The sequence below is a fragment of the Aulonocara sp. 'chitande type north' Nkhata Bay genome, linkage group LG3, assembly GCF_057382095.1.
Source record: "Aulonocara sp. 'chitande type north' Nkhata Bay isolate Kocher_YH1m ecotype deep benthic linkage group LG3, A_spYH_male_GT1.1, whole genome shotgun sequence".
Classification (NCBI taxonomy): Eukaryota; Metazoa; Chordata; class Actinopteri; order Cichliformes; family Cichlidae; genus Aulonocara; species Aulonocara sp. 'chitande type north' Nkhata Bay.
Window position 1 is genome coordinate 10,774,741 of NC_141346.1, and position 16,900 is coordinate 10,791,640.

A 16,900-nucleotide genomic window follows, 5' to 3' on the forward strand; every position below is an offset into this window, starting at 1 on the left:
CATTCCTGTTTTACTTTGTCAGTGAGGTTCAGTCTTTGACTGAAAGAGCTGCTCAGCACCCTCACAGACTCATGCAGAGGGAGATGTGGTTTGTTTATGATGTAATACTGAGTGCATACGTGTGTTCTCACTATAGCAAGAGTAAGTATAGATACATCTAGCACAATATATACCTGGATGGTCTACTGATAACCAGCGGTAATGACAGATGTATGTTCTATAGTTATTCAGTTGTAGTCAACTGGACTGTCAGACATCTTGCTAATATGTTTCAATTTATCTCAAAGTCCTAGTGAAACATTTATGGACTGTATCCTACTGAAGACTAGTAACATTTTGCTCTCTGGGTACAGAAACAGTGCTCTGTTTTTTTCTCTCATGCTCAGAGGTTTTACTTTGTAGGTGAACTGTTTTGTGCAGTTTTAGAGAAACAAAAAAAAATCTACTGTTTCTTGCAGGTTCAATCAAAAATAGACCCTGCACTATTGTCGGTGTTATTCTATTGCACGTCAACTTCAGCTGCCTGCCTGAGGTACCTGCAGGGTTATAAGGAAAGTCACAATTATATGTTGCACCATTTCCTGTATTTGAAGTAACACTACGCTGTTGAAGTTCATGCACTATAACTTGTGTTTTCACTGTACAAGTTTATTTTTGTTGAATCAGATTGTGAAGATTTGTGTTCTGTGTTCATTTCCAGCTCTTTATTTTTATTCTTGGACTTGACTAGAGTACCTCTGCATGTTTCACAGTTCAGGGTAATATTTCATTAGCTTACACTGAGCTTTGTTGGAGCCCCTTAGTTCATCCTGTCTAAAACAATCTGTATTAGCTCCTCTCCCTTTAAGGCAACTTTCTACCATGCTTTCTACTTTGCTGCCAATCACTAATAAAAGGTTGAAATAACAGGTGGCTGGAGCATATGTCATTGAGACCATATTAGGTATCGATGATATCATACAAACCCAAGAGTAGAAAAATCATTATATGTTTAGAGCAATCTGCAGCCTGCACTTTTGGTTCTCATGGATTACTTTATTTAAACTTTTCTTAGCTTAGCCTAGCATAATGACGGTAAACAGGGTGAACAGCCCAGCTGTACCTGAGCTTTCTTGTGCTGATGGTTGTTTGTCCATTACTGACATCGTCAGAGCCCACTGCTGGGTAGACCACAGTTGTATCAGTCTCTGTAATATTAAGCATATAAAATTACTGAAGCTACCACTGTTATATTATTACTCAACAGCTGCAAAGTAATTGACAAGATTAGGTGATTAAGCGATTTTTATAATCGGCAGCATTTTTCAGCTTTCCTATGTTAACACCTCTGCTGTGAAACTCATAATGACCAGAAATAACTGACGGCTCATTCTGTGAAAAACAACTGTGGATGACCACAAGGCTGCTATATTCTAATAATACAAATGCACACACTATACCACAAAGCACAAAGCAACAGGGTTCTCATGAATTGAACGCTAGCATTAGATCTTGTGGTGAGACGTCTAAACCTTAACCTGGTTCACACTAGCTGGGGTCATCAACAGCAAGTAGCTGCTGTGGTTTTACATGCAAGTTTAAAAATGGTTCAAATGTCTGAGAGGCTGAAAACACAGCTAAAGGTCTATGGACTGTTCAATCTTTGACTTAATTGGCTTCACACTAAGCCAAAAAAAATTATCTTCTCAAGAACTTTCACAGGGACAACTTTCTGAGAAGATGGAACGATCTTCCTGCAGTCCTGACCTCAACCTCACTGAACACTTGTGGAATCAGCTTGTGAGTGCTAGTCATGCCATCATGAACAACACAAACACATACAATCTACATACTTGACTCTGCTGCTCAACTCACAAATTTTCCTTACAAATCTTGTGCCATTTAAGAGAAGAAACAGACTTTCCAACAGTATAAGATTTATTGCGAAGAAGCAATAAATTAGTGTTACAACAAAGAAATCAAAGAGAAAGTTCCTTACTAATGCCCTATTTCTGAAACATCCTCACCCCTACTTTGCAGTGTTCCTTAATTGTAAAGTTGCAAAAAAGTTGTTTTAGAAACAAATCTAACAACTCAGCAGCCATTTGAAACACGTCACATAGTTTTGCAATTATATTTAAAATTTTAAATGTCAAGCTCAACCCTTTTGATGGAAACACAGTACTACCTTTGCTTTTTCTGATTGGCTGTTGTTGAGGATCTGATAATTGAATGTAACTGTACATGACATAAGTGATGATGTCATCTTCTCCAGCTTCTTCTTGATCTGCTGAAATGATGCAAAATTAAAAATAATATAAATCTAAAAACAGGTTGCATTTAGGAAAGTTGTAACTATAATAATAATGTATGTGACCTTTATTCTACTGAAGAATCTCAAACACGAACAATCAGGAAGTCTGAGTCTCACCTTCAGGTTTCCTGTGAACACATCGTCTCACCAGCGGAACCAGTAACACCAGTAGAACCACAACACAGGATGATCCAACAGAGGAGACCAACATCATAGAGAGAAGAGGATGAGAGCGTGATGGAGGAAGAGTGTTGGAGGTGGAACCAGGAGGAGAGGTGAATGTAGGTGGAGGTGTGGATGTAATGCCTTGAGCAGTTATTGATGGAGATTTGATGGCAGTGAGTGAGGGTGTGATGGTGGGTGGAGTTGTGGTGCTGGATGTATGTATAGAGGTGGGTGAAGATCTGACAGTTGTGGTGGTTTTGGTGGTGGGTGTAGATGTAGTGGTGGATGTAGGTGGAGGTGTGGTGGTGTGTTTGTCTAAAACCAAGCAAACACAGTCATTAAGTTGTCGTCACATTGTGAATGTTGAAAGCTGCAGAAACACAGACAGGTGAGTGTGTCACCTGTGACAGTGATCCAGCTGGATGGAGACTCTCCATGACCGCTGATGTCACACTTGTAGAGGCCTTCATCAGACCTGGAAACATGCTGGATGGTCATGTGATCTGTAGGCTGCTTCCTGATGAGGGAGCCATCTTTATAGAAAGCAGCTGGGAGGTTGGAGGGAGTGGTCTTTGTTTTACAGAGCAGAGTGACGTCATCTCCCTCCATCACAGGGAGGACAGGACTCTGCAGGATCACTGATCCACCTCAACACAGAGACAAACTACAGCATTTCATCCATTTACACACAGCTTCATCAACACTAACTCCACACACTCAGCTTACCAGTGTCATACCTTTGTTCCTGGCTCTCCACTCTCTTAGTCTCTGAATGTGTTTCATCCAATGACACTATGACATTTCATCTTTACTTGATAAAATGGAATTATCTACCTGCCCAAATGACTTTTTCCATACAGCGTTATTTAAAATCAGTTTTCTTGCTAATGGCCTTGTATTGCAGAAATACACAGTTCAAAAATTACAGGCATATCTCTAAGATCCCTTTCTTGTCAAAGCTTCTTAAAAACGTGGCCAAACAAGTCATTTCTTTTATGGAAAAGCATGACATCTTTGACAAATTTCATTCTGGGTTTATGTGTGCTTCACTCCACAAAAAGTCTTTTACTCAAAGTTTCTAGTGATTTCTAGTGATATTTTGAAGTCAGCTGACTCTGCTGCATCCACTGTAATGGTTATCCTGGAGCTTATTTCTGCCTTTGGCACTGTTGATGATAGTATTTTGATTAACAGGCTCTTCACCCTAGGCAAATAATTAGGCCATTTTTTCATGCGTCCTATCATTTCTATGCTGATGATATTCAGCTTTACTGTTCTTTTAAGCCAAATTAATATTTAAAGTTGTCCTGCTTGATAAACTGTTTTAGTATTAGCAGTGTGTCTCTCACAACTGCTTGCAGGTGAACTCTGATAAAAATAGAAAAACTAATTATTCCATCCATCCATCCCTCCATCCATCCATCTTCATCCGCTTTATCCGAGGCCGGGTTGCGGGGGCAGCAGCCTAAGCAAAGAGGCCCAGACCTCCCTCTCCCCAGCCACCTCCTCCAGCTTATCCGGGGGAATACCAAGGCGTTCCCAGGCCAGCCGAGAGATATAATCTCTCCAGCGTGTCCTGGGTCTGCCCCGGGGCCTCCTCCCGGTGGGACATGCCGGGAACACCTCACCCAGGAGGCGCCCAGGGGGCATCCTTGTCAGATGCCCGAACCACCTCAGCTGGCTCCTTTCGATGTGGAGCAGCAGCTGCTATACTCTGAGCCCCTCCCGGATGGCCGAACTTCTCACCCTATCTCTAAGGGAGAGGCCAGCCACCCTTCGGAGGAAGCTCATTTCTGCCGCTTGTATCCGCGATCTCGTTCTTTCGGTCACTACCCACAGCTCGTGGCCATAGGTGAGGGTAGGGACTGTGATATTATTCTGTTATTATATGTTACCTTATAGATGTAATCAAAATAGTTGAATTATGATATTGTTGTAGATCATATTATACCCTTTAAAATAGAGTGTGTGATCTGTATGTAGTTTAGTTCTCATTATACTTTTGAGTTAACAGAACATATTCACATATTAGTTCATTAGATAAATGTGCATCACTCTGTATCCTTGATCTGCTGGGAATGTGTTACACTGTTTTCTTGGCATGCTTAATTGTTGAATCATGAAGAGAAGGTTGTAAGCAGGAGACTCTGTGTCTAAAGACAGGGGAGATAGACAGACCACATTCCACACCCCCACCTTACAGAAAGCAGAGAAACAACTGCCGAGGTCATAACTTAGGCGCTGTAACAGAGAAAAAATGTGATGTTTTGGCTTTTACGACTAGCTGGGGGCCACTAGAGACTATAAAAAGCTGAGCAACCCGTCACCATTTTGAGACATGTGCCTGACCCTCTGGTAGCATCTCTCCCGTCCGGACGTTGTAATGCTCTGACTGTTGAATTGTATGGAAATAAATGATTGTTGATTGAGCATTGATACACCGAGTATTGTCCTTCCTTCAGCCCAAAGATTCAAAGAACTGCGTGATTTCAACAGGACGTAGATCGACCGGTAAATTGAGAGCTTTGCTTTTACACTCAGCTCCCTCTTCACCACGACGGACCAGTGCAGCGTCCGCATTACTGCAGCTGCAGCCCCAATCCGTCTGTCGATCTCCGGCTCCCTTCTCCCATCACTCGCGAACAAGACCCCGAGATACTTGAACTCCTCCACTTGGGGCAGGAACTCATCCCCGACCCGGAGTGGGCACTCCACCCTTTTCCGGCTGAGAACCATGGCCTCAGATTTGGAGGTGCTGATCCTCATTCCCGCTGCTTCACACTCGGCTGCGAACCGTTCCAGTGCGAGCTGGAGGCCCTCACCCGATGAAGCCAACAGAACCACATCATCTGCAAAAATCAGAGATGAGATTCTGAGGCCACCAAAGCGAAAGCCCTCCGCCACTTGGCTGCGCCTAGAAATCCTGTCCATAAAAATTATGAACAGAACCGGAGACAAAGGGCAGCCCTGGCGGAGCCCATCACCCACCGGGAACGAGTCCGACTTATTGCCGGCAATGCGAACCAAGCTCTTGCAACGGTTGTATAGGGATCGAATGGCCCGTAGCAATGAGCCAGACACCCCATACTTCCGCAACACCTCCCACAGGACACCCCGAGGGACACGGTCGAATGCCTTCTCCAAGTCCACAAAACACATGTAGACTGGTTGGGCAAACTCCCATGCACCCTCAAGTATCCTCGAGAGGATAAAGAGCTGGTCCAGTGTTCCGCGACCAGGACGAAAACCGCATTGTTCCTCCTGTATCCGAGGTTCGACTAGCGGACGAACTCTCCTTTCCAGCACCCTGGCATAGACTTTCCCAGGGAGGCTGAGGTGTGTGATCCCCCTGTAGTTGGAACACACCCTCCGGTCCCCCTTCTTAAAGACAGGGACCACCACCCTGGTCTGCCAGTCCAAAGGTACTGCCCCTGATCTCCACGCAACATTGCAGAGGCGTGTCAACCAGGACAGCCCTACAACGTCCAGAGCCTTCAGGAACTCGGGGCGGACCTCATCAACACCAGGGGCTCTGCCACCAAGGAGTTGTTTAACTGCCTCAGTGATCTCGCCCCCGGAAATTGGCGGGTCATTCCCCTCATCCCCAGACTCTTCCTCCTCGGAAGACGTGTCAGTGGGATTAAGGAGGTCCTCAAAGTATTCCTTCAACCGTGAATTTTGTGTATCGTTGTACCCCTAAAATATATATATGTGTGTGTGTGTGCACCTAGCCCCAGTAACCCTATCCCAGGCAGGGTAAACTGTTCCCTCAATATCCTTTTCATAAGGGTCTTCTGAATCGCTCTTTGTCTGGTCCCTCACCCAGGACCAATTTGCCATGGGAGACCCTACCAGGGGGCAAAAGCCCCCAGACAACATAGCCCCTGGGATCCCTGGGACACACAAACCCCTCCACCACGATAAGGTAGCGATTCAAGGAGGAAAAACTAATTATTGCCCTTGAAAATTGAATAATTGAAATCAAGCAATACCTTGGTGTACAGGTTCGTCTGGCAAACCAAACCTCAGATGTCACCAGTCTATTATTCAAACACAGACAAAGACAGACTTCAAATCCATTTGAAAGCCTGAAGCTCAGCCTTGTCCATCCTAGCTGGAAAACTGAAAAACCAGTGTTATTTGTAATCTATCGTCCACCTGTCATGGTCCTGGGTCATTTTATCTAAGCGGTTTGAGTTTTATGTGTTTTTGTCATTTTTGTATTATGTTAAGGCTACTTTGTTATTTTAAGAGTTATTTGGTAAGGGCCTGGGTTTTTCAGTTTAGTTTTGGTTTATTGGATTCTGCTTTGGGGTCATATCTTACATGCACACAGCTGGATTCATGACAACACCTGTAGAGATACTTACAGAAATACTCTGTAAGTCTTGTTTTTCAGACTTTATCTGATTTGGTGCTCAGCTTAGATACAATAATTGTTGCCATATGTCAGTAATAGTTGTCAAACAGCTAACTGATCATCTGCAGAGGAATGGCTTATTTGAAGAGTTTCAGAACCCATTACAGCAACTAATAGACTCCAATTTGTACATGTAAATGGAGAGTCCTCTTCACACGCTGATGTTAATTATGGAGTTCCACAGGGTTCAGTGCTAGGACCAATTCTGTTTACATTATACATGCTTCCCTTAGGCAGTATCATCAGAAGACAAAGTATAAATTTCATTGCTATTCAGATGACACTCAGCTCTATCTATTTATGAAGCCACATAACACACCAATTAGTTAAACTGCAGGAATGTCTTGAAGACATAAAGACCTGGATGGCCGCTAACTTTCTGCTTCTTAATTCAGATAAAACTGAGGTTATTGTACTCGGCCCTGAAAATCTTAGAAATATGGTATCTAACCAGATTCTTACTCTGGATGGCATTACCTTGGCCTCTAGTAACGCTGTGAGGAACCTTGGAGTCATTTTTGACCAGGATATGTCCTTCAACGCACATATTAAACAAATATGTAAGACTGCTTTCTTACATTTGCGCAACATCTCTAAAATTAGAAATATCCTGTCTCAGACTGGCACTGAAAAAGTAGTTCACGCATTTATTACTTCCAGCCTGGATTACTCTAATTCATTAATGTCAGGATGTCCATAAACTCCCTGAAAAGCCTTCAGCTAATCCAAAATGCTGCAGCAAGAGTCCTGACAGGGACTAGAAAGAGAGAGCAGATTTCTCCTGTTTTGGCTTCCCTTCATTGGCTTCCTGTTAAATCCAGAATTGAATTCAAAATCCTGCTCCTCACATACAAGGTCTTAAATAATCAGGCCCCATCTTATCTTAATGACCTTGTAGTACCATATCACCCTATTAGAGCACTTCTCTCTTGCACTGCAGGGCTACTTGTTGTTCTTAGAGTATTTAAAAGTAGAATGGGAGGCAGAGCCTTCAGTTTTCAGGCCCCTCTTCTGTGGAACCTCCCTTAGTTATGCTGCAACAGACATAAGCTGCTGGGAGATTCCCATGATGCATTGAGTTTTCAGGCACCTTTCTCATTCAACATGTGTTAATAGACCTTTCTGCATTGAATGACACTTGTTATTAATCTCTGTCTCTCTTCCACAGTACGTCATTCATCATGTCTTCCTTCTCTCACCCCAACCGGTCGCAGCAGATGGCCCCGCCCCTCCCTGAGCCTGGTTCTACTGGAGGTTCCTTCCTGTTAAAAGGAAGTTTTTCCTTCCCACTGTCACCAAAGTGCTTGATCATAGGAGGTCGTTTGATTGTTGGGTTTTTATCTGTATGTATTATTGTACGGTCTACTTACAATATAAAGCACCTTGAAGCAACTGTTGTTGTGATTTAGTGGTATATAGATTGAATTGAACTCGGGAGCCATTCTTGTGAATGAATCAGAAACAGTGTTTGTTTGTTTTTTTTCAACTAATAAATATGTCTAAGTGCCAAACGGTTGTCTCGCAAGCTGAATTAGAGGTTAATTTTTATGCTTTTATTTTATCACAGCTTGATTATTGTAAGAGCTGTTTATGTGTTTGAATAAGATCTTGACCTGTCACGGCCAGTGGATCAGCAGGCCGCTGACTAGTAGTGTTCCCCCCCCCCTCTCCCTCCCCCCCCTCTCTCTCCCTCCCCCCCCCCCCCCCCCCCCCCCCCCTCTCTCTCTCTCTCTCTCGCTCTCTCGCCAGGGCGGAACTCATGGTGGGTTCACGCCCTTGGCCCACGCCCCCTCTGAAGAGGAAACACCTGGGCCTCGTCAGCGCAGCCAGCATATAAGCCAGGGAGTGGCTTCTACTCATCGCTGGATCGTTGTGTGTGACTCGCATCCCCTGGACCCGACCCTGCATCCCCCGAGCGGATTCCCTTTTGTGTGAGTGTTTGGAGAGAGAGCCAGAAGAGGAGTGAGTGTCTTTTTCCTGCCTGGATTTCCCCGGAGCCCTTTCCCTGTCACCGCGTTGTATATAGCACCATCCCCTGCACTGTTTGTATATACACCTGGTGGGACTGTAATAAATACTGACTGTGCCTCTGAGTCCTGCGTGTGAGTCCTCAAGCGAACCGTGACATGACCATCTTCAGTCAGCACAGAATGTTGCTTCTGCTAGAGACTGCACAAAATTAATATAAAAATCTTTGTCCTTACTTTTAAAGCCCTGTGTGGTCAAGCCCCAGCTTATATTTCTGACCTTCTAGAATGCAACACCTATTCTTGTAGTCGAAGGCTATTAATGGTCCCTGTAACTCATTTTAAGATCAGGGTTGACAAATACTTTAGAGCTGTGGATTCTTTTAAGACTCAACTAAATTCTCATTTATTCATATTAGCTTTTAACTAGTTTTAGGCTGTATGATGTTATATGTATGCTGTTTTATATTTTTGTTCTCAGTTTTTTTTTATTGTAAAGCACTTTGCGATTTTTGATCTACTTACCAGTGACTGTGAGGTGAACCATGTTACTGACAGTGCCTTCTCTGGACTCACACCAGTAAACTCCACTGTCAGATGGGTAAGTATATCTGATGTTACAGGAAGAACCAGCTGGTTTTCCCCACCCATCTCCACACTGAGCCCTCTGCTGTTTGCTTGTGTTTCTCCTCAGAGTCCATCCAGCAGAGCTGTCGTCCTCCTCACAGCTCAGAGACACAAAGTCATATTGAAAGAACTGGGAGCTGCTGGGACTCACAGTCAGATGAGCTGTGAGGGTTAAAATGAAAAATTGATTATGTGTTATATTTGATAAAAAGGTCCAAATGGTTTATTGCTTTTATTATTTTATAATTTTCATTCTAAAAACATCAAACCAAATAGATCATATTACATTACATTTTCCATTAACACAATAAATTATATTGGAACTGTACTAAATTCCGTAACATTACAGTTACATTACAACATTAACATTAACAGTAACATTACAGTTACAGTTATGGTGTTGCTTGCATTACAAACGTTCTTCAGTTTTCTGCACACCAGGAAAAAAGAAAAATGGCGTAGAAACTGAACATTAACAGTGTTGCCTGAAAACTCCTTTGTTTGATCACTTCTTAATGAAATTAACGAAAGCTAGAATAATTGGCCCTAAAAATCTTAGAAATGTGGTATCTAAGCAGATACTTACTGTGGATGGCATTATTCTGATGTCCAGTAACACTGTGAGGAAGGTGTTGTTTTTTTTTACAGGATATGTCCTTCAGTGAATATATTAAACTAAAATGTAGCTGTATGCTGCAGCAAGAGCACTGACAGGAATTACAAAGAGAGAGCATATTTCTCCTATGTTAGCTTCTCTACACTGGCTCCCTGTTAAATCCACAACTGAATTTACAGTGGTGTGAAAAAGCATTCGTGCTCTTTCTAATTTCCTGTTTTTGTATGTTTGTCACACTCACTGTAAATGTTTCAGATGATCAAACACATTTAAATATTAGACAAAGAAAACACAAATGTAGTTTATAAATTAAATTACACCAACACCACCATGGAAAAAATCCATGCTCAGATGGCCCTGTGTGGAAAAAATGATTAAGTGTGACAAACATACAAAAACAGGGAAATCAGGTAGGGCACAAATTGTCATGGTTCTGGGTCATTAGACCCAGCAATGTTTTGTTGTGTGTTATGGTGATTTCTTTTAGTTGTAATGTATTGAGCTGGTTTTGCTTCAAAGTTGAGTTATTCCTGATCTATATTTTCTTGTTGCTTTGTCATTCCCCATTCCTGTCTAAGTCTGTCATGTCCTCTGTCTTCGTTCCTTAGCCAATGCATTTAATATTTAGATTTATTAATCTCTGTCCGTCTTCCACAGCATTTCTTTTGTTTTATCTCCCCCAGCTCACCCTAACCAGTTGTGGCAGATGGCTGCCTTTCTCCGAGTTTGGTTTTGCTGAAGGTTTCTTCCCACTTTAAGGGAGGTTTTCCCTTCCACTGTCGCCAAAGTGGTTGCTCAAAGGGGGTTGTCTGATTGTTGTGGTTTTCTTTTCATCTTTGTAGAGTTCTCTCTCTCATTATGAAGCATATTGAGCACCTTGAGGTGAGTGTTGAGTCTGTGTTTCCACAGGCCGCTAGTTTAGAGACTTATTCCTCATGATGAGCGAAATCAAGACAGAACATCTTTAACTGGTCTTTAACTCGCTAACGAGGAAAGGCTTTGGTCAGAACCAGGCAGTGGAGCTATGCTCCTCACCTGTCTCTAGCCCAAATACTTCGAAGAGCAGCTGTCCTCGCAACCTTTTTATTGACAAACTGTTGCAATACACATCACAGCACCTCCCTCCGTAAAACGAAGACAAGGCCCTATGTGTGTTTATGTGTGTGCACGTGTATGCATGTGCAAGAACTTGTGCGTGTGTGTGTCTGAGACGACCTGCTCACCAAAAGGATAATAAAAGCAGGAAGCAAAATCAAACAGAATCTTCACAAGGGATGTGCTTGTGATAAAACACTACAGCCTCCTCCCAGAACCTTAAGAGGGAGGGGGGCAAAGGAATGTCTTGATCCTGTAGTTTGAACTAAAACTTTACAAATTTAAGAAGCACAATGGCAACATTCAACAATCTGACTTAACAGTGAGTGTTGTATTGTGCTGAATTGAATTCACTCCTATGTTAAAATGTCAAACTTTATGTGTTTATAGTCTGATGCAAAAATTGTTCTCTGTAGATTTCATCCATTTAATACTGTTAGAAGGGTGGAGTTCTCAAACGGGTTGATTGTAAGGATTTTCTTTGTATTATTGTAGAGTCTTTATCTTACAGTATAATGTGCTTTGTGTTTTGACTATGGGATTAATATAAAATTGAATTGAAAAAGAAAAAAAACATTCAAAGAATGTTTTTTTTCTTTTAAATTTTCTTTATTTTTAAAGAATTACATTTTTTCGGCACATTTGTGCTACAGTCAACTAATTTCAGTCCATAGGCAGGAGGAAGAGAGTAGTTGTAGTTTTTGAAAACTGTGGAGATATATAGCCAGGAATCCAGAGTAATGTTAAAGCTGAGTGAATTCTGACCCCAGCTCAGCAGCCAGATGCTGAACTTCAACAGGTAACAAACTGATCAGCAGTCAGGCTGCAGCCTCCATTTCTACCTGTTCATGTTTCTACAGAATCACTGTGGTAATCACTTTAAAGTGTCTTTGCACCGGTTTCCATCTTTATTTTGTGTTGTATTTGTACACAAATGCTAAGTGAAATATCACCAATACAAATCACTTAATGTGTCCTCATTAAGTGTATTGGTGTGTGTGGCTGTAGCCTTAGCTTTTATCTTTGTTAAATGGTAATTATGAGGCTGTGTATTTCAGGTCATTTTACAGCATAGGTGTCAAACTCTGGCCAAATTTGGCCCGCAGCCTAATTACATTTGGCCCGCGAAGCCATACCAAATTACTATTAGAGCTGGCCTACTGGTATTATACAGCTAATATATATATTGTTTAGTATTAAGCTTTGCTTGTTCCATATTCAGTTTTCCAGCAAAACTTATTTGAGTCCATAAGAAAAGATTCATTCTTATATCTGGAGGAAGATTTTTCTTTCAATAAATATTAACATTAGCCCGCAACTTTGTTCCAGTTTTGAATTTTGGCCCACTGTGTATTTGAGTTTGACACCCCTGTTTTACAGGGTAACATGGTAATGTATAGAGTATTACAACAGACTACTATCTGTAATGTGTAATGCATACATTTTTTGATTAACAATATCAGGACTGGCAGGCATTTCTAGCAACATTTTATAAAATGACCCACTGTTGGCAAGGTTACTTTTAAAATGTATTCCACAACAGATTACAGAATATGTGCCTCAAAATGTATTTATAATGTGTTCTGTTATATTACTCAATGAGCATAACGTATTCTGAATGCTCTGGCTCGTAGCCGAAAAGTAGCTTTACTTTGTTGTCTGGGTCAACTTTGCTAGCGAGAGACAGAGAGAGGCGTTGAATGACATGAACACAGTGTACAGTCACCAGATCGAGACCCCTGCATTAGAGTCTCTTATTGCATAAAATAAGTAACTGTATTCTGATTATCACCTTTTTAAACAAGAACCGTGGAATGGAATACAGTTACTCATATTTTGCATTTTAAATATGTAGCGCCGATACATGTATTCCATTGCCCACGAATACTGCACAAGTGCACTGTAGTTATGTGCATTTTGCGGGAAACAAATCAGGTTTTTGCAAGAAACAATGAAACAAAAAAAAAAAAAAGAAACAATGAAACAAGTACTGTAAGTACTTACTGGGTTGTGGGCCGTGTTATGGAGTCACGTAATTTCATCTATTTTCTAACTTCCAGGTATTTTAAAGGGAAAGAGATACAGATTGTTCTGTAAATAATTTTAAGTATCACAGCAACCCAAGTAATTACTGGTTCTGCTTAAGTAATTTTCTGCATAATGGAAGTTTCACTATTCAGTCTGTCTTATATATTACCTATAAAATTAAAACTATCATAATCACTTTTCTTGTTGCAGGGTAGTTGCGCCTTGTTGTCCACAAATTGCATGCAAGTATAGGGTACTTGTGTCTTATTCGCAGGTCGTGTAATAAAGTGTTACCACATTTCTCAGGTTTAAATTGTGACAGAAGAAGGTTACTGACCTTGGTTTGTTGAGCAGCTCAGCAGTGAGATCATAACTAAAGAGAAATGACACTCAGGTTGATTTGAGGTGAACATATAGAACAACTGCACACAAACAGCTGACAAACACACAAACTCTCTCTGGTATATCTGCTCATTTTCTATTTGATGACAGGAATATGTTTCAAAAACATTTGGACAACAAAAGATGGGGAAGTGTGTAATAGTAAAACAGAACATCCCATATGTATATCCCTATGCTGTTCAAGCTCCTCTATTCAAATTTAATTATTTTTTTTTTTAATCTCAGAAACAGCACTGAATGTAATTGTTGTGATCATAAATATGTGCACTGACTACACTGTTCATATAATACAAAATGTCTTCTACTCCTAAAAGAAACCACAGTAAAGTCATGTGTCCACTGTGCAGCTGTGTTGATATAATGAGTGAATGATTTGATCTTTTCACTGCCTGCTGTGTTTCCTCGACTCCTGAGCAAAGATAAAGAGTCAGTTCAGACCTGCAGTTGGTCCTCGTGGTGTTTTGAACTTGAATTCAGCCTGATTTGTTTTCATGTCTTCTCCTCCATCATCAGTTATCAGGAGAGCAGACAGTCAAAGTACAAGAATTCAAACAAACACAGAGATTCTACTTACAGAGCAGACACAGCACAGATGTTTCCTCCATCGTCCTTCTCACTCATTTGAGCTTTTTTTCATTTCTCTCACTGACACCAAGTAAAGCCCGCCCTCTTCCTCTGAGCACCAGCTTTTCTATTGGTTCAAATAGAGTTAGTGGTTAGTGTGTGTGTGTGTGTGTGTGTGTGTGTGTGTGTATGTGTGTGTGTATATGTACGCCCCCCTCAGTGAGAGAGGCAGATATGAGCTGAAACACAGGAATCAAACCAGGGACGCTGCTGTTATGGAGCTGAACTGGAACCATTCAGACACTGAGGCCCTCTGAACACATTTTAATTACAGCTGTGCAGAGACACACTGATGACTGACTGGAACACTGTGATTCACATTTTACATTAACACCATCCTCACACATGGTTTATATGTGGCCACTAGAGGGAGATGTTTCACTATAAATACTGTAGGACAAGAGAGGCATTATGGACAAAAACAACACATCCCCCATTTTATTTACAATATAATATTTATTTAAAATGTTCTGATTGTTCAAATAGGTTATTTTTTTATTGTTGTAAAATAATGTGTGCCCCAGTCTCCAATAAGACAGTACTGGAAGGGTAGTTATTCCTCCGTTACCACATAAAAGGGAATATCTCCTGAAATGAGCAGCTCTCACAGTAGTAAACAAGCCGGCCACTAACCATAATGCAGTGCAAGAGCTGTGTGAGACTATGTATAAAGGTGTAACAATGTTCTATGTCTATACATTTGCAGGTAAGCAGATACAAGAGAGTAAATAACTTGAGCTGTGTTTAAAGATAAGTCAACGGGGTTACAGAGAATGTAGGAAAGTTGTCCGTTAACCCCCTTTATGTGTCATTAGTATACAGTGGGGCAAAAAAGTATTTAGTCAGCCACCGATTGTGCAAGTTCCCCCACTTAAAATGATGACAGAGGTCAGTAATTTGCACCAGAGGTACACTTCAACTGTGAGAGACAGAATGTGAAAAAAAAATATCCATGAATTCACATGGTAGGATTTGTAAAGAATTTATTCGTAAATCAGGGTGGAAAATAAGTATTTGGTCAATAACAAAAATACTACTCAATACTTTGTAACATAACCTTTGTTGGCAATAACAGAGGTCAAACGTTTACTATAGGTCTTTACCAGGTTTGCACACACAGTAGCTGGTATTTTGGCCCATTCCTCCATGCAGATCTTCTCGAGAGCAGTGATGTTTTGGGGCTGTCGCCGAGCAACACGGACTTTCAACTCCCGCCACAGATTTTCTACGGGGTTGAGGTCTGGAGACTGGCTAGGCTACTCCAGGACTTTCAAATGCTTCTTACTCCTTTGTTGCCCGGGCGGTGTGTTTTGGATCATTGTCATGTTGGAAGACCCAGCCTCGTTTCATCTTCAAAGTTCTCACTGATGGAAGGAGGTTTTGGCTCAAAATCTCACGATACATGGCCCCATTCATTCTGTCCTTAACACGGATCAGTCGTCCTGTCCCCTTGGCAGAAAAACAGCCCCATAGCATGATGTTTCCACCCCCATGCTTCACAGTAGGTATGGTGTTCTTGGGATGCAACTCAGTATTCTTGGTCCTCCAAACACGACGAGTTGAGTTTATACCAAAAAGTTTTACTTTGGTTTCATCTGACCACATGACATTCTCCCAATCCTCTGCTGTATCATCCATGTGCTCTCTGGCAAACTTCAGACGGGCCTGGACATGCACTGGCTTCAGCAGCGGAACACGTCTGGCACTGCGGGATTTGATTCCCTGCCGTTGTAGTGTGTTACTGATGGTGACCTTTGTTACTTTGGTCCCAGCTCTCTGCAGGTCATTCACCAGGTCCCCCCGTGTGGTTCTGGGATCTTTGCTCACCGTTCTCATGATCATTTTGACCCCACGGGATGAGATCTTGCGTGGAGCCCCAGATCGTGGGAGATTATCAGTGGTCTTGTATGTCTTCCATTTTCTGATGATTGCTCCCACAGTTGATTTTTTCACACCAAGCTGCTTGCCTATTGTAGATTCACTCTTCCCAGTCTGGTGCAGGTCTACAATACTTTTCCTGGTGTCCTTCAAAAGCTCTTTGGTCTTGGCCATGGCGGACTTTGGAGTCTGACTGTTTGAGGCTGTGGACAGGTGTCTTTTATACAGATGATGAGTTCAAACAGGTGCCATTCATACAGGTAACGAGTGGGGGACAGAAAAGCGTCTTACAGAAGACGTTACAGGTCTGTGAGAGCCAGAGATTGTCCATGTTTGAGGTGACCAAATACTTATTTTCCACCCTGATTTACAAATAAATTCTTTACAAATCCTACCGTGTGAATTCATGGATTTTTTTTTCACATTCTGTCTCTCACAGTTGAAGTGTACCTCTGGTGCAAATTACTGACCTCTGTCATCATTTTAATAATAATAATGGATTGATATAGCACTTTTCAAGGCACCCAAAGCGCTTTACAATGCCACTATTCATTCACTCTCACATTCATACACTGGTGGAGGCAAACTACAGTTGCAGCCACAGCTGCCCTGGGGCAGACTGACAGAAGCGAGGCTGCCATATCGCGCCATCGGCCCCTCTGGCCAACACCAGTAGGCGGTAGGGTAAAGTGTCTTGCCCAGGGACACAACAACCAGGACAGAGAGCCCAGGGATCGAACCGGCGACCTTCCGGTTACAGATGCGATTCCCAACCCCCTGAGCCA

The 16,900-nt window shown here is 42.0% G+C and overlaps 2 protein-coding genes across 2 annotated transcripts in view; both read right to left on the bottom strand.

The window, feature by feature from the left end:
• The window catches only part of LOC147333927 (neural cell adhesion molecule 1-like), a gene marked incomplete at its 5' end in the record, with an annotated part of 164,596 nt that overhangs the window by 24,436 nt on the left and 123,260 nt on the right, over window positions 1–16,900 (bottom strand). The gene's annotated exons all lie outside the window — the stretch shown is intronic.
• On the bottom strand, window positions 500–14,218 carry LOC147333928 (uncharacterized). The gene is made up of 8 exons (XM_086287731.1): window positions 14,188–14,218; window positions 13,549–13,584; window positions 9,371–9,634; window positions 2,860–3,105; window positions 2,411–2,773; window positions 2,168–2,269; window positions 1,103–1,187; window positions 500–536 (listed from the first exon to the last, which is right to left on the bottom strand). The coding sequence occupies exons 1-8, from the start codon at window positions 14,216–14,218 to the stop codon at window positions 500–502; spliced, it is 1,164 nt and encodes a 387-aa protein (XP_086143857.1).